At 34.3% G+C, this 23,027-nt stretch overlaps 1 protein-coding gene across 2 annotated transcripts; it reads left to right on the top strand.

Annotated features, from left to right (window-relative positions):
• The first annotated feature begins 1,051 nt into the window (after positions 1 to 1,051).
• Positions 1,052 to 21,592, top strand: tapt1b (transmembrane anterior posterior transformation 1b). 2 transcript variants are annotated; one of them, XM_067402763.1, is made up of 15 exons: positions 1,052 to 1,259; positions 5,436 to 5,566; positions 6,363 to 6,481; positions 6,715 to 6,747; positions 8,868 to 9,030; positions 9,119 to 9,254; positions 10,614 to 10,711; positions 10,891 to 10,960; positions 11,056 to 11,136; positions 11,216 to 11,325; positions 16,516 to 16,575; positions 16,819 to 16,887; positions 17,172 to 17,248; positions 18,814 to 18,980; positions 19,080 to 21,592. In XM_067402763.1, the coding sequence occupies exons 1-15, from the start codon at positions 1,070 to 1,072 to the stop codon at positions 19,310 to 19,312; spliced, it is 1,737 nt and encodes a 578-aa protein (XP_067258864.1). In that variant the 5' UTR covers positions 1,052 to 1,069; the 3' UTR covers positions 19,313 to 21,592. The 2 variants fall into 2 exon arrangements, with proteins under 2 accessions (XP_067258864.1, XP_067258865.1); XM_067402764.1 differs by lacking the exon at positions 6,715 to 6,747.
• The last annotated feature ends 1,435 nt before the right edge of the window (positions 21,593 to 23,027 follow it).

The following is a 23,027-nucleotide window of genomic DNA, read 5'->3' as shown; positions in this document are numbered from 1 at the left end:
TATATTATATTATATTATATTATATTATATTATATTATATTATATTTGACCCTGGACCACAAAACCAGTCTTAAGTTACGAAGGTATATTTGTAGCAATAGCCAACAATTAATTGGATGGGTCAAAATTATCGATTTTTCTTTTATGGCAAAAATCATTAGGATATTAAGTAAAGATCATGTTCCATGAAGATATTTTGTAAATTTCCTGCTGTAAATATATCAAAAATGTATTTTTGTGAGTGGATATGCATGGCTAAAGACTTAATTTGGAAAACTTAAAAGGCGATTTTCTCAATATTTTGATTTTTTTGCACCCTCGGATTCCAGATTTTCAAATAGTATCTTGGCCAAATATTGTCCTATCCTAACAAATCATATATCAATAGAAAGTGTATTTATTCTGCTTTCAGAAGATGTATAAAGCTCAATTTCATTTTTATGACTGGTTTTGTGGTCCAGGGTCACTATATTATATTATATTATATTATATTATATTATATTATATTACATCCTGACACTGAGCAGTTTTCTGCTCTTGCTATTTTGTTCAGCTGAGCTCAAAGGAAAGGGAAGAGCGTGCACAAGCATTCTGTTCATTTTTTGGTTTGTCACATAATCCGAGTCATATGGAATTGAACCTCTGAACACATACTAATCCAAATTGTAGACTTAGAGCTAAGAACTGTCACAACTGATATAAGAAGAATAAAATCATTAAAATATGGTTTAGAAGAAGAGGAGTAGTTCTCAACAGGGGGGCGGAGGCCCACAAGGAAGCCTCAATAAGACAAAATAAGCATTAAAATAAGTTAAAACAACTAAAAATCAAGATAAGATATAAGATAAGCCTTTTCCAGGTGTGCCAAGCTCTAAAATACTTTAAGTAGAAATTGTGAATTTTTGTGGGTGGGGAGGGGGGCCTTCGAATATAGTTGTGGACAGTGGAGGCTTTGGGGTTTTAGAGGGTTTGCTTGTCTGTGTATGAAATTTTTCAGCTGCATTGTGGGAATTGTAGTCATGTCAGGTGACGTATGCCATGACGCCTGAATGTTGTGTCTGCGGTGAAGATGGCGGACTCAGTAACGGCGGGGCTTGGGGACGAAAACGAGACTGAAAATGAGGATAATGAGAAGGAGAAACGACTCTTCAGCGGCGTTAAAAAGACGGAGAAACAAGCCGCTGCGTCAGACGTTACAGAAACTCTGGGGTTTTACGAGAGGAAGGCGAAATGCAAAGAGAGAAAGAGCAATGTGTCAGGTAAGTGTGACAGACAGCGGCTCTGTGCGTTAAACACACATTGTTTTTAACCTAGTGAACTGTTTACATAGACAGCATGTATCGGTATCATAAACACGTCACGAAGATCTAGATAAGTGATGTTAGATTTAAACGTTACAACGCGCCAAAATACTGTCTAGGTAAGAAGCTCACTGGGAACGTCAGGCAGTTTTTGAAAGAGCCACACGCATCAAAACTGTCTGAAGCATCATCGGTTACTAGAGTTTATTTACCTTTAACAAGATAGTTCGGCATCTATCAGTTTATTTAAGATGCCGAACATACCAGTGTGGCTCATGTGACACCTTCAGCCGCTTGCATAATGAGACTAACTTAGAAGCACGAGGATCAAGACCGCTGATCAGGTGTGAAGATGTAAATAAAGACCCGATGTTGGTGTTGAGAATAAAGCTGATGTGTTCTTAGATCTGTTTACCCGAGGTTGCTTAGGAATAGTAACTCTTATGATCAACATTAGGCCCATGCAATCCAATATTTAGTGGTAACATGCACCATCAGAAATACCATAGGCTATACCATATAACTTTGATATTTTTTATATTACATGAATGTACATGAATCACTGATATGTTAATAGATTATTAATTGAGGTTATCATAAAGCAGGGTTCCTGCAGGAAATTTAAAAATCCCACTTTTTATTAGGTGTCTCTTAATGTAAAAAAAAAAAAAAATTTGTTAGGTTCAATGTTCATGTTGTATTTCAGAAAACTTTTGCTTCTATTGAGGTGGATTTTAGGGACAGGTTTGGTTGTATGGTAGGTTTAAAGGTGGGTTAAAGGGTTAGTTCACCCAAAAATGAAAATTCTGTCATGAATGACTCAACTTCATGTCGTTCCAAACCTGTAAGACCTTCGTTCATCTTCAGAACACAAAGGCTCAGAAGGCCCAGAAAGGTAGTAAAGACATCATTAAAATAATCCATGTGACTACAGTGGTGTAGTCTTTCCTACCTTTCTGGACCTTGAAGGTGGTAATTGTGTTGCTGTCTGTGGGGGATCAGAAAGCTCTTGGATTTCATCAAAAATATCTTAATTTGTGTTCCGAAGATGAAGGAAGGCCTTACGGGTTTGGAATGAAATGAGAGTGAGTACTTAATGACAGAATTTTCATTTTTGGGTAAACTAACCTTTTAAGGTGTAAGGGAGGGTCAGTAGTGTAATAGATGTAAATACAGAATTTAAATGTATTTACATGCAGGTATTTTTAAAAATAAGTGCAATGTAAAAACATGTATTTATCACAATAAGTGCATTGTATCAAATGATTAATTTAAATGTTACTACCTAGTAGTATAAATACATAATATAAAGTGGGTCCAAACTAATGTCCCTGCCTGGAAAATTCATAAAAATTATTAAGGAAATGAATTGCTTTATGTTCATAAAATAAAACAGTCTTTATATAGTTATCAATAATGCTGGCATTTTAGTGTGGGTGTTTGATTATATGACGTTACTTGATCGAGGATAATGCTTCTAGAATTGCAGAGGCTTTCCTTCAGACAAGACATTTAGGGTGTGTTCACACTTGGCAGGTTTAGTTTGATTAAAACGAACTCTGGTGTGATTGTTCTGTTAGTGCAGTTCCTTTGATTAAGTGTGAATGCTGTCATCTGATCCCTGGTATGCACCAAACAAGCAGGCCGAGTCAAAAGGTGGATCTTGGTCCACTTCCAAATGAACTATGGTGTGGTTTGACAGAAATATGAACGCAACACGAACCAAAAACAGGACGTGTCACAAGATGCGACCCTAAAAAGAACAGAATGCTGAAGCATACCTGTTTTTTCTCATCATAGTCGTGATGTTGCCCATCACAGTTCAGTGCAGGCGTCTGAAGCATCATCTCCTTGCAGCAGATCTTCGTTTGTGTGCAACGGAGGAATTCCTACTGTTTTGACTCCTTTACACAGTTTATAAACTCTTCAGCAGTTCTCAGCTAGTCAAAATGCTATCATACGTATGCACATACAGCAAGTGCATTTAGCTCAGCACACATCGTTGTTTTGGATTCTGTCGCAAAATAATTTTTTACAAATATTTTTTTATTTGTTTATTTATTTATTGTATCTTTAGATTCATTCTTAAAAATGACAGTGTAAACGCTAAGCGAACCAGGACTAAATGTATTATTTTCTTTTTTTTTGGACCAGACCAAAAGAACCAAGAGAACAGAGCAACAAATGTGTGAACACACCGTTTGCGAGTTGATGAAATGCTAACGATTTATTATTAAATTTAAATAATAAAAATGTGATTTAAAATAATTTTAAAAATAAAAATTATCAAAATGAAACACTAAAAATATTTTATTTGTTTATCTGGATGTCATGTAACCAACATCAGACAGAAACTGAACTTGTGAATATATTGTTAAATTACTAAAATTAATTTAACTTCAAGTAAATATTTTGCTGCAAAAGATTGTGAATCCATCCATCCAAACAAACGCATCAACCTTTTAAATGGATGGAATATATGAAACCGAAGGCTTCTTTTCTGTGTTTTTCTTTTGCTGAGGTCTTCTTGTCAAAAGCTTTTAGAGGTTGTGTCATGAGCTCAGATAGCAAAATGGATGACGGGTGTTCATTGGATGATAGATTTACTCATTTTATCATGTAACTTAGTTATAAGACACTTACACAACAGAGGAGAAGCTGTTATCTCTCTGGCTCTCTCTCGCTCTTTCTCTCCACTCTGTTTGTTTTTCCACTCACTGTGTTCATCCTCAAGTTTATCCTTCTCTATTACTGTTAAAAATAGAAAGTACTGTGTGTGTTGGCCACAGAATGCATTTGCAATGTGTGTTTTTCAACTCAGGACACTGTCTTGCCCTTATCACAACACGTTTGGCCTTAGGTCAACATAAAAATGCACTAACAACAGTCCAGGACTTTCTGTTCCACTTTTATGTCACTGATCTGCTCTGCTGTAGATCAAGTGTGTGTTAACAGAGAGCCATCATCACACCACAACTGTGTCAACAGTGTTCCAAATCAAATCACAAAACCTTTACTGCTGTGATATGATAATATAATGCAAAGAAAAGTTGCTTATTGTAGCTTTGCGAGAAGATTGCTTAAATGTACTATTTAAGTATGTGCAATGACCACAGTGTCCATTAGAGCTGATTCTGAATAAATTGAGTCTCATTTTTTTGTTGTTGTTGAAAATGTAAATCATGATTCTCCCATTATTCAGAATACACAACTAAACAAAATAATGTGTAATTTAACATTCTGACAAAATGTAAAAACATTCTGAAATATTTTTTAACACCTACTCATGACAACTGCTCTCTCTGGGTCAGCGTCAGCTCAAACGCAGTGTGATCGAACTTGTCAAAGGTTTAATAAACAGACGAATCATAGTCATTAAGTATAAGATAGCATGCGTATTTGAATCGAGATTGCGATCTTTTAACAATTTAATCTTGGAGCTGTAGTCTGCACGTATGGAAAGTGTATGATCTAAATTCTAATTTTAAACTTTAACAAAGTTTAAGAGTTTTAAAAAATGTAAAATAAAGAATCATGGACAAAAACATATGCGCTGCATAATACTAAAGGGCTGAGTGATTTTTTTTTTTTTTTTCCATCCAACTTCCTTTTTTTTTTTTTTTTTTTTGACCTTTCAGCATTGTTACAGATGGCTGAAGACAATTGTCATTAAAAACACTGAATTACTTTGCTGTTACAATACGAACAGTACTAAATAAATAGGCCTACAATTTTTTCAACAGACAAAGTTTTAGAAATAGTGCAAAATATAAAATAAATGATGACTAAATGATAATTTACTAATTCATTTTAAATAGTAAATTATCTAACATTATGTAAAATCTTCTATTGGAAAACTGAATTCTAAAATCTACAATAATTTTTCATCACAGCATTTTCACAGGTGGACTTTTTTGTAATGGTACATATTTAAGAAAGGAGGGATGTTTATGCTGGTGCACCTGTTTATTCATCCTCCTTTCACACACACAGGAACGTTTTGAGCTTCCATCCTTTGCACTTCTCTGTGTTTACTCTGCAGTATAGTGCTAAATAATGAGTAAAATGGTTTCATTGTGCTGGATGCTGTGACTACACATTCATGTGTGTGTTTATTTGTATGTCTGTGTGCAGATCTCTCTCTGGTGAGGTTTATTAGTGCTGAGTTGACTAGAGGATATTTTCTGGAACACAATGAGGCCAAATACACTGAACGGAGAGAGAGGGTCTACACCTGCCTGCGGATTCCAAAAGAACTGGAGAAGGTACCAAACACAGCTGCACAAAATTACATCCATACACAAATCCATACACAATGAAATAATTAATGCACTCATCTAATCAGTACAGTATAGTACATTGGTTTATTTGTCTGCCACCAAACAGAAATTACAACAATAATGATATATTATATTACTAATTTTTTTAGAATATTTTCTAGACACTCCCCTCACTGGAAAAATGGATGTATCCCAAACTCATTCCATTGGTTGTTGTTGTTTCAGTGTTCTTAATAAGCAGAGTAATATTTTGATAGCTTCACAGTGTTTACATTTATGTTTTTAGTGGAAATCAATATATGGCTTAAATTACATAAAAATATTCATAAACAATTTATTATAAAAATAAGATTTTTTATAATTTCTACATTAATATTGTTAAAATGTATCTAATAAAGTATACATTTTAACATTTTTAGTGTGTAAATTATAAAAATAAATATTTTTTAACAATATTCAAGACATTATTTTTAATATTGAAGGAACTGATCAGTCATGTGACACACTTGTCGTCACATTTTTGACATGATGCATCTAAATGCTGTATGTTTGATTGGATGGGAACAAGATTTTCCTTAAATAATAATTTAAATTTCAGTCTGTTCTTTACACAGAGCTATCAAATAGCTACAACAAGACCTGGAATACAGTGCACAAGTTTCATCTACTTCTTTTATGAAACTTTTTGTTGCATTTTTGTAATTTTGGAGTTTGACAGACTTTAAAGCCTTTAAAGTAAGTTATATCACATCTTGGACTATTTCTCTCTCTTTCTTTGTAGCTGATGATCTTCGGGTTTTTCCTGTGTCTGGATGTGTTTCTGTACGTGTTCACTTTGCTGCCCCTCAGAGTGCTGCTGGCCCTGATCAGACTGCTGACACTGCCCTGCTGCGGCCTCGGGTAATACACACACACTGTACTTAGGATATGCATAAAGGAATGTTCCCAAAGTATGACTTTAATACGATTCTGATAAACCAACAGGTTAAAACATCTGAGCTGTCCACTTTCTTTCACAGTGTTATTACACACACACACACACACACACACACACACACCTACACACAATTAAACCCAAAATGATTGTGAATATGGGTGTAGCTGCTGTTTACTGTATATTCTTCTGCCTGCAGAACTAGTATATGCCCCTACTGCAAAAAGAGCAGGTATGCAGAAAAAATGACTGCAGCTGCTTAAAGCACACACCCGTGCTGGTATGATTGCAGCGGCTGTGTTGGAATATACATTCATACACACACTCTCTTTCTCACACAGGCTTCCGTTGCCATAGCTGTCTAATTTTGCACTGTTGTGCTTTGATTTAACTCTGGACTACTAAAATCATCTGGGATCATTCCCAGAATTACCATGTTGTTCTTTCAGTGTTTAGGGTGTACTTGCATGATCAGTCACAAGATGGCAGTGTGGTCACAGTAAACAAGTAAAGCTCTGATAAAGGAGAAACAATGATTAATGAAATATATTAATGTAATATGTCATTATTAGGATTGTAAAATGCATCTGATAATGGAAATTTAGTAAGTTGCATTCAGTGCATGTATTACAAGACAATTAATTTCTCATTTTAAAATTAATAATAATTAATTTTAAAATATATTTGGCAGAAACCAATTATGTGTAAAGGAATGCAAATTCTATTTACAGTACATGTAAATAGTTGTAAATACTTATAATGTGCATTATGTCCTGTAACAAACTTTTATAATAGTATTATCAACATGCATTTCCGTTCAAAGGTTTGAGGTTTTTGGGATTTTTTTTAATGACTCACCACTTATGCTCACCAGTGATGCATTTATTTGATCATAAATACAGTAAGTACTGTGAAATATTTTTACAATTTAAAATAATTTTCTCTTTTAATATATTTTAAAATGTAATGTATTTCTGTGATGGCAAAGCTGTATTTTCAGCAGCCATTACTCCAGTCTTCAGTGTCACATGATCCTTCAGAAATCTTGCTGATTTGGTGCTCAAGAAACATTTCAAAAGAACAGATTTTTTGCAACAGTTTTAATTCCTTTAATGTTATCAGTTTAAAGTGTCCTGGCTGAATAAAAGTATTAATTTCTTTCAAAAACAAACAAAAATCTCTTACTGACCCCAAACTTTTGAACTATAGTCTATATACTATTATAATGGTGTAATATTAACACAGTATTTGTATTTTTTAAGAGCTCAGTTCATTTACACAAAAGTACCAAAGTACACGCTGTACCTGCCAGGTACTTTGCCATATTCAAATTTGTATTTTTGTCAGTTATTGATGTGCAAATAGCTGCTCTATGTGCCATTGCAGGTGCCATTTACATTTGTAGCGAATAGTAACTTAAATATGATTCTTGAGCCTGTGAAAGTAAAACCTGCTACATTGTTCTTGTCAGTAATCCACAACAGTGGATTCCTGTTTCCTACCATTAGTCTTTCTAATTACATTTTATGATTTAAGCATATTTATATAAATAATTATGAGTCTTACTGAAACATTCATATTTAAAGGGATAGTTCACCCAAAAATGAAAATTGTCATCATTTATTCACCCCCAAGTTGTTCCAAACCTATATGAATTTCTTTCTTCAGCTCAACACCAAAGAAGATATTTTGAAGAAGTTGGGTAACCAAACAGTTGATGGGCCCCACTGACCTCCATAGTATGGAGGAAAAATACTTTGGAAGTCCAAACTGCTTGGTACTGACAGTCTTCAAAATATCATCTTTTGTGTTCAGCAGAAGAAAGACATTTTTTAAACTTCTATGATGACAGAATTTTCATATTTGGGTGAACAATCCCTTTAATGATGCATCGGATCATTTAGTAAAACTCATGATAGAATTGTTTTTAGAGCAAATATTTACATTTAGTCTTTGTAAGTATTTAGATTATAGTTACATTAGCACAGTTTAAAGTGAAAATTAATAAATGAACTTTTTTAGTGAAAAATGCTAAATATTTTAATTCTATGTTATAGAATAATGTTAATAAATGTTTATTTGATTTGTTTGGGTACATTTACACTGCTGATCTTCCACAAGTCATGTGTTGTGAAATCTTTAGCATGATGCATGAACCACTGAGAGTGTGACTCATGATCACTAACCCAGTGGCTGTGTGTAGAAGATCTTACCAACAGAAGAACTAATCAGCTACTCCTCCATTTCGTAATTCCAGATTTCTATGCAACCAATTTAACCAGAAAATGTTTGTTTTGTGTGTGTGTGTGTGTGTGTGTGTGTGTGTGTGTGTGTGTGTGTGTGTGTGCGCAGTGGATCTCGTATCTTGCAGCCCGCTCAGGTGTGTGATGTTCTGAAGGGTTTTATCATGGTTCTGTGTTATTTCATGATGCATTATGTGGATTATTCCATGATGTACCACCTGATCCGGGGTCAGTCTGTCATAAAACTATACATCATCTACAACATGCTGGAGGTACAGTATCACAACACTCACATTTGTTTATTATATGTCTATTATCTTAACAGTAAGTGAATGGACACACTCTGTGTTTCTCCTCTAGGTGGCAGATCGCTTGTTTTCATCTTTCGGTCAGGATATTTTGGATGCCTTGTACTGGACTGCCACTGAACCAAAAGAGAGAAAAAGAGCTCATATAGGAGTCATCCCACATTTCTTCATGGCTGTTCTCTATGTCTGTATCCTTCACACCAGTTTTGTTTAAAATGCTGCATAGTCATATTTGGATATAAGTAAGGATAATTTTATATTGATCTTTATATTGATAATTTATATTTTATATTATAGATTTAAATAATTAAATATTCAAACTAAGAATTTAAATAATTAATACTGATTATAATAATAACAACAACTTCATTTTATATTTTTCTACTATTTAAAGGTGCCCTAGAATCAAAAATTGAATTTACCTTGGCATAGTTGAATAACAAGAGTTCATTACATGGAAATGACATACAGTGAGTCTCAAACACTGTTGTTTCCTCCTTCTTATATAAATCTCATTTGTTTAAAAGACCTCCGAAAAACAGGTGAATCTCAACATAACACCGACTGTTACGTAATAGTCAGGATCATTAATATGTATGACCCTAATATTTGTATATGCCAGCTCATGTTCAAGGCATTAGACAAGGGCAGCCAGTATTAACATCTGGATCTGTGTACAGCTGAATCAACAGACTAGGTAAGCAAGCAAGAACAATAGCGAAAAATGGCAGATGGAGCAAAAATAACTGACATGATCCATCATAACATGATATTTTTAGTGATATTTGTAAATTGTCTTTATAAATGTTTCGTTAGCATGTTGCTAATGCACTGTTAAATGTGGTTAAAGTTACCATCGTTTCAAGACAAGAGCCGTCGTTATTTTCATTTTTAAACACTTGCAGTCTGTATAATTCATAAACACAACTTCATTCTTTATAAATCTCTCCAACAGTGTGTAATGTTAGCTTTAGCCATGAAGCACCATCAAACTCATTCAGAATCAAATGTAAACATCCAAATAAATACTATACTCATATGATCCAATGCATGCATGCAGTATGCATGACGAACATCTTGTAAAGATTCATTTGAGGGTTATATTAGCTGTGTGAACTTTGTAAATGCACTGTATTATAGTCAAGAGTTCGGGGGGCAGGGAGCGCGAGATTTAAAGGGGCTGCAGCCTGAATCGGTGCATAGATAATGATGCCCCAAAATAGGCAGTTAAAAAAATTTATTAAAAAAAAAAAAGGCATATTTTGAGCTGAAACCTCACAGACACATCTTGTAAAAACTGGTTCTAGGGCACCTTTAATATATAGTGTAATCATATAAATTAATTAATAGTAAAAATTCATACAAAAATACAGAACTAAAAAGCTAGTAAATACTACAGTTTCAAGTTCTTTTGAAATATATTTAACTACACTGAAACTGCTCAGTTGTATTTATAAATTTTTTATCATTTAATTTAAATCAAGTTTTGTGTCATAGTTGGCATATTGCAATTCATAAGTTGTAACTTTCCTTAATTAATAATGCAGTTTTACATGCCATTCTGATTATGGTTCAGGCCACCACACTGAACGTGGCTTTCAATTCGCATAACAAGTCACTGCTCACCATCATGATGTCTAATAATGTGAGTACATGCACAGCTAGCATGCCATTTACAATGCATGTTTTTTTTTTTATTAAATACACAACAGATAACTTTAGTCTCTACATCTTGGTCTCTGTATGTTACATTATACAGCAGCACATACTTTCATACCTTCTTTTGTAGTGTTTATATTAATGTATGTGTTTTCCTTTGTGTAGTTTGTTGAGATCAAAGGAAGTGTATTCAAGAAGTTTGAGAAAAACAACCTCTTCCAGATGTCCAATAGTGGTAAGTCCATGTAAATGTACTAAATGAAAAGATGTCTTCTCAAACTGTTACTGATGAATTGTCTTAGGTGTTCCTTTCTGTCTTTCTCTTTACAGACATTAAAGAAAGATTTACAAACTACACACTCTTACTAATAGTCTGTCTCAGAAACATGGAGCAGTTCTCCTGGAATCCAGGTATCCAGTTAACAACTGACTCATCTCAGAGTTTGTCCATACATTAATGTGTGTATTAATCATTGATCATTGCTCATAGATCACCTATGGGTGTTGTTTCCTGATGTTTGTATGGTAATCGCCTCGGAGATTGCAGTGGACGTTGTCAAACATGCCTTCATCACCAAGTTTAATGACATCACAGCAGATGTGAGTTCAAATTATTGTTGCACTGTATACTAGCCTCAAAATACTGACAGCGCCAAATTATTCTTTAAACGGTAATCAAAAAATATATTCCATAAAATATATTATATGTTATATTATATGTTGTCCAAACTCAGTCCTAGAGGGCCACTGTCCTGCAGAGTTTAGCTCCAACTTGCCTCAACACCCCTGCCTGGACATTTCTATGCCCAGTAAGACCTTGATTAGCTCGTTCAGGTGTGTTTAATTGGTGTTGGAGCTAAAATTTGCAGGACAGTGGTCCTCCAGGAGCAGGATTGGACACCCCTGTTATATACATTACAAATACAAATACACATATAAATATAAAAACATATATCAATCAAATATGATGATGTGCTTGTTATCTTTGCAAAAGATTAAAAGGTTAAGTTGGCATTAGTGTAATATATATATTTTTAATATTTTACCAAAATAATAAATATATATTCATACTGTAGTATCATTAATATTCAAGTATAATAATAATGATGTGATTGTGTAATATTAAATACAAATAAATAATATATAAAAAATAATCAGTGGCGGCTGGTGCTAAAGAAATTTTGGGGGATGCAAAGTAAACAAACTGAATAACACTGCTAATGCAGGACTGAAGATAATTGTTAAATAACCATTTAAGAAGTGATATAATAATGTGTTATTACTGCTTAGCTAAAAATGGAAGTTGAAAATTCTACTGTTAAAGCATGAAATAAGGTACCTCGGATCAGTGAACTAGAGTTTAATGTGGGGTAGAGGGTATGCATCAATGTCACTTTCCCGCCGGAACGTGCTCCCTCAGCTGGACTGAGTGGCAAAAGAACCTGCTGCATGACTGGATTTAATAGGGGAAACTGCAAAAACACGAGTAAAACAAACGATTACTCTAAACCTTGGGCTCGAAATTGTTCCTTATAACATGTCAAAGAAACCTAATCCATGGATATTGACATGCAGCCAGGAATCGTGTTTCCAGACATTTATATGGGACTGATTTAGACGCCGGGGAAATACATGAAAGCCAATGAAAGTCTTATATAACTACAATATAAGTAGGTCTAAATTGGAGTGATCACTTATATCAATGTTATTTTGTATAGATTTTGTCAGTGTTTATTTAAAAACACCAAATTATGCAGAATATGAGATGGTAAATATTTAATTAATGAGTTGTCAGCGCAATATATAAAAATACAATAGGGGGTTATGTATGTTTCTCTGTCTGGAGTCCAGTTGTTTCTGTGAATTGCAGTGATCCATTTGCTTCTTTTTTTCTGTAGCTTTCGGCAGTTTTTAAATATATACCTCAGATTTTGTGTCAAAGTTGTTTGTACAGTCAATCGCAAAGCTGTCGCAACCGTTTTGGTTGTGTGTTTTTCCGCGGTATTCACCCTGAAAACCAATGCTGCCACTCAGTCTTTTGCCGTAACCGCAGTCATAACGACCGTCAGTAACATCACGTGCAAACCCTCTATTATCGGTAATAAAGTAATCATTTAAAAAATTGTAATCATTCAAAAAAAAAAAATGTTGCCATTTATGTCAGTGTGATTCAGAGATGAAGGCCATGCTAATGCTGTCCACTAGAGAGCCACAGGACTGCAAATCCTTTAAGATCTCAGTTTAAAGACTGTGAAAATTGTTCAGTAAATTGACTTGGAAAAAAATGCATATAAATTCATTATAGTTTCATGAAGTTTAATAAATCCTAATATAATAAGTTTGCAAAGACTGTGATCTTCAAAATACTTATAGACCTTTTTTTATCTCAATTTTAATTTTAATGATATTGACAACATACTTGTCAAGTTACCAGACATGATTGAATGTATGACCAATTGAGGAAGAGACTCTGTATTATTATTATTTTAATATTGTACATGTAATAATACTTCCATAAAGAGACACTTAAAGAAGCATATTTTATTTAAAAAGTCCATTGTACAACTATATCATCTACACAAGCCATTGTGCTTGGACCCATTGATTGCCTCAAGTTAAACTGCATCAATATTGATTCACTAAAATCAAAAGTGGGAGGGTCTGGACAATGTGAAACAAGCCAATTAGAGCTCAGCCTCAAGTCACATGCATTTCAAAAGTTTTCGGACCTACGTGGACACCCATTTGTCTGGTGCCCTGCACACACGAAATGAACAAACTACAGTTTTGATTTTTTTTTTTAAGTTTTAATAGGTGCTAACATGACTACCAGTTGAATAGTATGACTAAATAATGTTATTTCGTAATTATTTTGCAATATATATTTAGCTTAATTTTAACATGTTGAAGTATTCACCTTCCCTTCATTGGATCACCTAAAAATGAACTATGGTAACTTGAAACAGTAGGGCTCAGAGTAAAGAGAAGGTTTTTCTAGTGTGACCTAATGCCATCTAATGACAATACATGGATACATCTAACTTTTAACTAGAATAAACTTAAGAAAAACAGAACATGAGAACTATGACATGACCTAATTCAATAAAAGGGCTCTCCCATGCACAGATTTTAGACTGTTCTTTCTTGTCTAAAAAAAAAACAAAAACCTCTATCTGAGTCTAGAGGAAGCCTTTACAAAGAGATACAGGTTTCCTTTGGGGGTGTGATTGAAAATCAGCACCGCTCTCAGTGTCTTGGGTAACCCTGACAGATCCACTGACCCAAATCTATCAGCACACACAGAGCCAGAAGTGGGCTGCTACTGTTACTCATCAAATGAAAGATCAGTGACACTACAAACTAAACTGTCCCTAAACAAGTGCCTGAAAGAGAAAAAAATATATTGAACAGATGAGGGAAAATAGGGGTTAAGCAGGCAAAATACACTGTGGATGGGGGTTAGAGCGATATGTAATGACAGAAAAGAGGAGTGTAGTTACTGGCAGGGATTAGAGACAGATCTGCTTAGTTTAGGCAGGAAGATTAGTGTCACAGTACACACATGCACACTTTTCTTTCTCTCCTGTACAGTATTTTTCCTAAAGGTGGACACTACCGGGGGGGTACCACCACCACCACCCCAAAAAAGGGGATAATTTCCAACAGTTTTACCATATAAATCTTAATGTTTATTTATTTTTTATTAAATGGCTCAAATGGATTTTTTTTTTAAATCAGAACCAGCATTTCAGCCAAACTGTAATTGTTAGAAATTACACTTCCATTCAAAAGTTTGGTGTCAATAAGTGTTTTCTGAGAAGCAATAATACTTTTATTCAGCAAGTGAAAATTGAAAAAATTGATCAAAAATTACATTTACAATCTTACAAAAGATTTCTATTTTATATAAATGCTGTTCTTTCTATTCGAAAATGTATCACAATTTCCACAAAAATACTGAGCAGCACAACTGTTTTCAACATTTTTGATAATGAGAAATGCACCAGATCAGCATATTAGAATGAAAATTCAGCTGTGTTGTCATATAAATAAAAAACATTTTAAAACTTACAAAAATAGAAAACAGTTATTTTAAATTGTATTTTTTATAATATTACCATTTTTATTGTATTTTTAATCAATTCAATTCTTTCACTGAAGAAGGCTGATTGCCGAAACATTTATTCATTTAACATTTATTATTTGATCTTGATCCATATGTGCTTTGTTGCATAATAAAAACTAATAATCCATTAAGAAGACACAAGCGAGTGCAAATCTTTTATTCTACATTTGAAAGTATTGCAATGTCCACTGATCTACACACCCAAAGAAAATGGTTGAGTGCAGTGATTTTATCTTTTTTTTTTAATCAAATAAATTCAGCCTTGGTGAGAGTCGTCTTTAAAAACATTTTTTTTTTTTTTTATTATTAAAAAACAATATGTACATTCAAATGTTTAATTTAACTAAAAAATAAAGTACAAAATTAAGGGCATGTTTCCAAGCTAAGTAATAAATGAGAAACCATGATAAACTGAGACTAAACATAGGGAAAGAAACTGAACCAAAACCACACACACACTGACAATATTTCATTAAATGAATACAAGGAAGAATTATATTTATTCATTTTCATTTGCATGCACCATTGTAAAAAATTTTAGCAATGACGCAAACAAATAAGAGAATCATGGTTATAATTTGACTCACTGAAATGGGCAATTTATTTGAATTGATTGACAAAAATGAATATAACTTACCAAATATTTTTGCTACTAAAGATTAAATAATAGACAATTAAAAGTCATGAGACAAGGAAGGATTGTAAATCTATTTAGAACGTGGTTATGTTAAGCTGCTCGACCCCCTGACCGTAATTAACCTTGTCAGTAGTGGATCATTCAAACATTCACACGGCAAGCCTTAATGCTCAATTCTGATTTATTGCTTAGATTTAGAATTTAGGGTTTTATTCACATATAAACATTGATCAGCGAACATAAACAGAAGCTAAACCGTACTTGTTTGATGCACGAGAACAAACCTCATTGGTTCTTGCAGAAGCTCAAATGTACTGTGTAACACATGAGAATGAACCTCATTGGTTCTTGAACGTCAAGCAAGACGTTGTTTGTGTTGATGCATGTTTATACTAACATTGGTGAACTAACCCTTTAAAGAATTATTCAAATGAGTCATTTGATGGAATCATTCTAATGTACCTTTTACTGAATCTTTTTAGTTTACCTATTTAATATTTGACTTCGTTACCGAATCACAAGTCATAATTACTTTTGTCCGAATTACTTTATGTCCGAACTGTTTGCACTTTTATACATATTATCTTTTTATTCTTTTAATTCCTTTTCCTGTTTTTATTTCATTTTTAATGTATTTTATATCTTTTATGTATCATCTTGTTATTCTGACTTTTAATGCATTTTAAATATTGCTGTCTGGTTGAAAGAACTGGGAGAATTAGGAAGAAAGTGCCTTAACAGGTAGCAGTCCTGTTGGATGAGGAAGATCCATTCTGATCCGCTCTGATGAATAGATCTGTTTAGATCCAACTCTGATGGACGACAACAACAAACTCCCTGAGACTTCCTAGCTCTTCCATCCAGATAGCAAAATTCTCTGTTTTTACTGTTATTTCTATTCCTTATGTTCTATTTTTATTATTCTTTTTTATGTAAAGCACTTTGAATTACCATTGTGTATGAAATGTGCTATACAAATAAAATTGCCTTGCCTTGCCTTGTCATAATTACGCTTGTGTTTGTGCAGGTCTACAGTGAATACAGAGCAAGCTTGGCCTTTGATCTGGTCAGCAGCAGACAGAAAAATGTAAGTGCATGTGCATTTATCATATAAGAGACCCTTTTTAAGCAAGACTGAAATCTTCCAAACGTTTAGCTAAGTGTATGTCAATATGTCGAATTATGTATCGAAGACGATTGATTATTTTACTTGAAAGGCATGACTTCATTTTTTCAGTGGCTTGTCTCCTTCTGTTCATGGTTCTGATCACATTGAAGAGCATTTTGTCCAGCTTTATTAATCAGATACTGATATATGTGTGTTTTCCAGGCATACACAGACTACAGTGACAGTGTGTCCAGGAGGATGGGCTTCATTCCTCTTCCTCTTGCTCTACTGGTAACCTGCCACCTCCTCATTTCATCACAATCACAATACAAAATCTATCACACAGTACAATGTAAAAGCAAGAACATAAATCCTTACAATATTTGCATTCATTTAAAATGTGCATTTTGTTGTTTTAACACAAACTTAACCCATTTAAAGTGACTCTTGTAGACTGCACTGCATTTTCTTACAAAGCTGTTTTTTTCAATACTTTTAAAGCCATTTACAGTGAAGGTACTGTGATGTGTAGTAATGGTTATTACAGTTATACTCATGTAGTATGTGATTGACAGTTGATCCGGGTGGTGACCAGTTCTGTGAAGATCCAGGGCTCTCTGTCCATTGTATGTGTCGTGCTCTTCTACCTGGGGTATGAGTTCACATTATTTGTAACTGTTCAAAAGTAGTGTTTTAATAAATTTATATTTTAATAAATAGATGCAAGTAATATTGTTTTAACAGTTTCTAAATGTATTCATTTTAATTTATTATTTCTTTGGGATTAATATGTTTTTTCTTTAAAGAAATCAATACTTTTATTCAGCAGGGATACATTAAATTGATTAAAAATTACACTAAAGACATTTATAGTGTTACAAAGATTTCTATTTCAAATAAATAGTTCTTCAAACTTTCTGTTCCTTAAAGGAAACACTGTATTTTCATGCTTTATTAAGTAGCACAACCATTTCCAACTGTAATAATAATAATAAGAAGAAGAAGAAGAAGAAGAAGAAGAAATGTTTCTTGAGCACCGAATCAGCATATTAGAATGATTTCTGAAGTATAATGTGACACTGGAGACTGGTGTAATGGCTACTGAAATTTCAGATTTTCCATTACAGGATAAAATTACATAATATATTAAAATAGAAAACAGTTCTTTAAACTAAATGTTTAACACTTTATTTTACAGTGTCCTTGTTACACATTACATGTAGTTATTATTGTAATAACTATAAATTATGCATAATTACATGCAACTAACCCTAAACAAAACTCTAGTACATTATTATTACTCAGTACTTAAACATATAATTACACTGTAAAAAGATCACCTTTAAAGGGTTAGCTCACCCAAAAATGAAATTTCTGTCATTAATTACTCACCCTCATGTCGTTCCAAACCTGTAAGACCTGATATTTTTGATGAAATCCAAGGGTATCTGATCCACACCTAGGCAGCGATGTCATTGCACCTTTTGAGGTCCAGAAAGGTAGTTAAAAACATGGTTAAAAGAGTCAGTGTGACTGCAGTGGTTCAACCTTAATGTTATGAAGCGACGAGAATACTTTTTGTGCAAAAAAACGAACATTAAGGTTGAACCACTGTATTCACATTGACTATTTTATAAATGTCCAAAACGTCCAGTTGCTGCCCATGTGTGGATCAGATTTCATCAAAAATATCTTAATCTGTGTTCCGACGATGAGCAAAGGTCTTACGGGTTTGGAATGACATGAGGGTACTTAATGACAGAAATTTCATTTTTGGGTGAACTAACCCTTTAAATGAAGTTTAACCACAATATTAATGTATTTTTGATCAAATAAATGCAGGGTTCTCACTAAAAACTAACTATTAACTATGTCTTTTGCCTTAATAAACTCCTAAGTACTGCTTATTAATAGTTGGTAAGTTTAGGTAGGATATAAGTTGGATTAAGGGATGTAGAATATTGACATGCAGAATAAGGCATTAATATGTGATTTAAAAGTACTAATAAACAGCCAATATCCTAGTAATATGCATGCTAATAATTAACTTGTTAATACTAAGAATTGGACCCTAAACTAAAGTGTTACCAAATGCAGCCTTGGTGAACAATTGATCAGAAATTTCCAAAAATTGTTCTGATCGATCGCATAATTTTGAACAGTAATGTACATAATCCAAATGTTCCACTGAGTCTGTGTTTCTGTGCGTTTATTCAGTATGATCACCCTGAAGGTGCTGAACAGTATTGTGCTGTTGGGGAAATCCTGTATGTATGTGAAAGAGGCCAATATGGAGGAGAAGCTGTTTCAAAATCCCCCATCTGCAGCTCCCAGCAGAGTGTCCAGCAGAGCAAACCGTACCAAACACACACGAGAACCACCAGGTAACACACAAGAGACCCTGAAAACAGAGAAAATTGTTTAAAAAAGTTTTATAAAGGTTTTGTTCTGACTGACTAATTGTGTCCACACTCCCTCTGAAGGTGAGCCAGCGGAGGAGGGCATGTCTGCTTCAGTCACCACTCAACCCACCCAAAGGGATGAATGCCCCGCCCCTCAGCTCCCCACCAGCGAATCAGATCAGTTCCTTACTACACCAGATGAATCAGAAGATAAAAGCCTTATTCAGGACGATACTGAACTTAAACACAGGGCGCCCAAAAAAGACTTGCTGGAGATTGACCGCTTTACTATCTGCGGTAACCGTATCGACTGACATTAACACGCACCCTCAAGTTTTATGCCAGGTATGCACTGAAATGCCCACCCTCTCTGCCAGCTTGATTCGTTTGACATTTGAACTTGAGCTCGTTGGAATGGGACAGCGAGAAACTGCAGGATATTTATTAATAAGTGATGCACCTAATTTATTTAAGACTTAAACACACTCATACACAGACAGTCATATCAACACACACATAGTTTTACCCATTTGGAATCCATCCAGTCAAGCTTCAAGATCACCGGCGGAGGTTACCTTTGGATGGCGGGGGAGATCTTGGTTCAGCGGTCACTGCGCTCTCCTTTCATGGGTCAATCGACTGAAGAAAAGAGAGAAGGGGATGGATTATATTCTAAAATTACAGATTCACATGTCTGCAGTACTCCAAAACAAATGACAAGACTGGGTTTAAAAATTCTTGTTTAATTCTCTTCTTCATTAATAATTTCTGTATTTGGAATTGTCCTCTAAAATCTACAATCCTTACTTTCAATTTAAAGTCTTTTAATTTGGCAAATCACAATGTTCGTTGGCAGTCAGTACCGGAGTGTAGTCTTGTAATTACAGATGTGTTACGCAGATTTTCTTTGTGTCTTTGAGTGAAAGCAGGCAGCAGGCTAAAACACCTTATTACATTTTTATTTATTTATATTTTTAAGACTGTTCTTTCTTTGAGTTTGAAGACAGGGTTTCCTACGACAAAAAAACAAATAAACAATTTGTTTGAGGTAATGACCTTTTAAAGGGCCATCACGAGTATGCGATACTGTGCTAAAACGCATGCTTTTGATGTGCCGATTGATTTACACCATAGAATAAGAGTTTTATAAGTTTACGTCTGAATGAAAGGATCATAGATTAATGCAAGATAGTCGCATGGAAACATAAAACTGAATAAAGTCCAGTAGCATAATGTGATTCACCAGCTAAAATGAAGGAATGAAAGATTTTCCATTTAGTGCATCTTATTGTACCAAGAGTAGCAGATCTAATGAACAATCATACATTGGTGCTGATGTTGGGAACAGATGCTAAATAGTCAATTAACAACATTCCAGAAGTCAGAGTCTTGACCAAAGCAAAGTTGAATATTGAACCTTTTGCTAAAATCTTGAGAGTATTTGAAAAAAGGCCTCTGTTGAGCCCCAATGGACAGTTTTTACAGCTATGAGCATCAGAAGCCAGTTATGTAAGCAAAAAACAATGAGTCAAAGTTTCATAATAACCAGCTTCTAAACTAGTGTTGAGTGCCCATAATCAGTAATAATGCATGAATAGTGCTTAAAGAACTTGTTGGAGTACATTATCGTCATAGGGAATAATGTTTTATACATTTACTTTGCATAACAGACCACACTGTCTTAAACAATATTTTTTGTGAACCACTAATGTCATATCTTTTAGTAGTACTGGAGGTCAGAATTTAAGTTTTGTTTTGTTTTTTTTCTCAGTAATGACATGTTTTGTATTTCCACTTTTTTTGACTTAATTAGGAATTTATATTACTTGTATTACAAATGTGTGGCTATAATTGCTTTGCTTTGTAATATGGTGGAATTCAGTCTGACAATTTACACTCAAGTCAGCATGTCGACAGTCGTCATATAAGGCTGTCATATTATGTAAGGTGCTGTTTCATTTAGCTATCATTTAGGAACTGCATTAAGTTGAAAATATCAAATATGCCAAGGAATCGTTTTCCCAATCGTTTATCAAACTAATGCAAACACTTCAAAACATTTTCAGAAGCATTCACTTGACTTAAACTGCCAAAATGATATCAAAGAGCATTTCTCATTGTTTTCCATTTGAAACACTGTTAGGAATACTTTTGCTTATTTTTGAAAGAGAGACCACTATAAGCATTGTTTGGTTTTGTTGTGCTTTTCATTGTAATTGCATGTGCATTCCCATGGGTTAAATCATCTTTTGACTTTTGAAATAAGGTTGAAGTTTGACTGGATTAGTTTTCAAAAGGACTGAGGTTTTGCTTGACTAAACCTTTGTAATACATACTCATATCCATTTATTTGGAAATAACTGAAAAACACAACAGGAATTTCTTTCCAAACTGCTGGACTTCACAACTGTTTTCTCTCACTGGTCAATATCAGCTTGTTGTTTTCGGTGTGTTTATGTACCCATATTGGCTTCAGCATTTAAGGTTCTTACAAACTTGTGTTTCCAGTAGAAACTGAAGAGGAATGACGATGTCACATTCCTTGTATGGGATGTTTCAGAGACGGAATTGGGGAGAGGAATCAGGGCGTTGAGTTGATTAAAGTTTTGTTGTTTTCTACCTTTGTTGTTGTTGTTAATGTAATTTTTAAGTGTGTAGTGTGGAGCCCTAATGGACACTTTCATTAAGTGTTTCATAAGACACCAGATAAGGTTACAATGCTCATATATTCATAACATTTACATATAATAAATAATTATATGGCTTTATTAATGTAACGTGTATACCAATCAGGCATTATGAGCACCTTCCTAATATTGTGTTGGTCCCCCTTTTGCTGCAAAAACAGCCCTGACCAGCTGAGGCATGGACTCCACTAGACCCTGAAGGTGTGCTGTGGTATCTGGCACCAAGATGTTAGCAGCAGATCCTTTAAGTTCTGTAAGTTGCGAGGTGGGGCAACCATGGATCTGACTTGTTTGTTCAGCACATCCCACAGATGCTCGATTGGATTGAGATTTGTGGAATTTGGAGGCTCAACACCTCAAACATCATTCCTGAACCATTTTTGCTTTGTGGCAGGGCGCATTATCCTGCTGACAGAGGCCACAGCCACCAGGGAATACCGTTTCCATGAAAGGGTGTACATGGTCTGCAACAATGCTTATGTAGGTGGTACCTGTCAAAGTAACATCCACATGGATGGCAGGACCCAAGGTTTCCCAGCAGAACATTGCCCAAAACATCACACTGCCTCCGCTGGCTTCCCTTCTTCCCATAGTGCATCCTGGTGCCATGTGTTCCCAAGGAAAGCGACACACGCTGCCATCCACGTGATGTAAAAGAAAACATGATTCAAGAGCTGCAGTTTTGGAAATGGTCTGACCCAGTCATCTAGCCATCACAATTTGGCCCTCAAACTCACTCAAATCATGATGCTTGCCCATTTTTCCTTCTTCTAACACATCAACTTTGAGGACAAAATGTTCACTTTCTGCCTAATATATCCCACCCACCAACAGGTGCCGTGATGGAGAGATAATAAGTGTTATTCACCCGTCAGTGGTCATAATGTTATGCCTGATCGGTGTGTATAAAAAACTAAATCACTCAAACACACACACACACACACAAATATATATATAGATATATATATATATATATATATATATATATATATATATATATATATATATATATATGAAGGATCAAGATACATTTACCTCATAAAGTTCTCATTTTTTGCACCTATTTTTAATAAAGTGACTGTTTTCAGTCACTCTTACCAACAGACTGCTTTCTCATCAAAGTTTTAGTTATTAAAATGGACATCCCCACTGACACCTGGAGCTGTACAACTATCTTAATATTCACTCGAAAACTTTTCACTGTATGTCTTGTAATACAGTTATGTTAATGCATTTTCAAATCTATTTAATATATATCTTTCCAACAACTGTCCACTGAATATTCAAAAGTTAAATTTGTGCAGCAGCCATGATCCTAACAGTCACTAGATCTGAGTGGCAG

Source organism: Chanodichthys erythropterus, chromosome 12 (assembly GCF_024489055.1).
Source record: "Chanodichthys erythropterus isolate Z2021 chromosome 12, ASM2448905v1, whole genome shotgun sequence".
Taxonomy (NCBI): domain Eukaryota; kingdom Metazoa; phylum Chordata; class Actinopteri; order Cypriniformes; family Xenocyprididae; genus Chanodichthys; species Chanodichthys erythropterus.
This window is presented reverse-complemented; position numbering and strand designations above follow the sequence as displayed.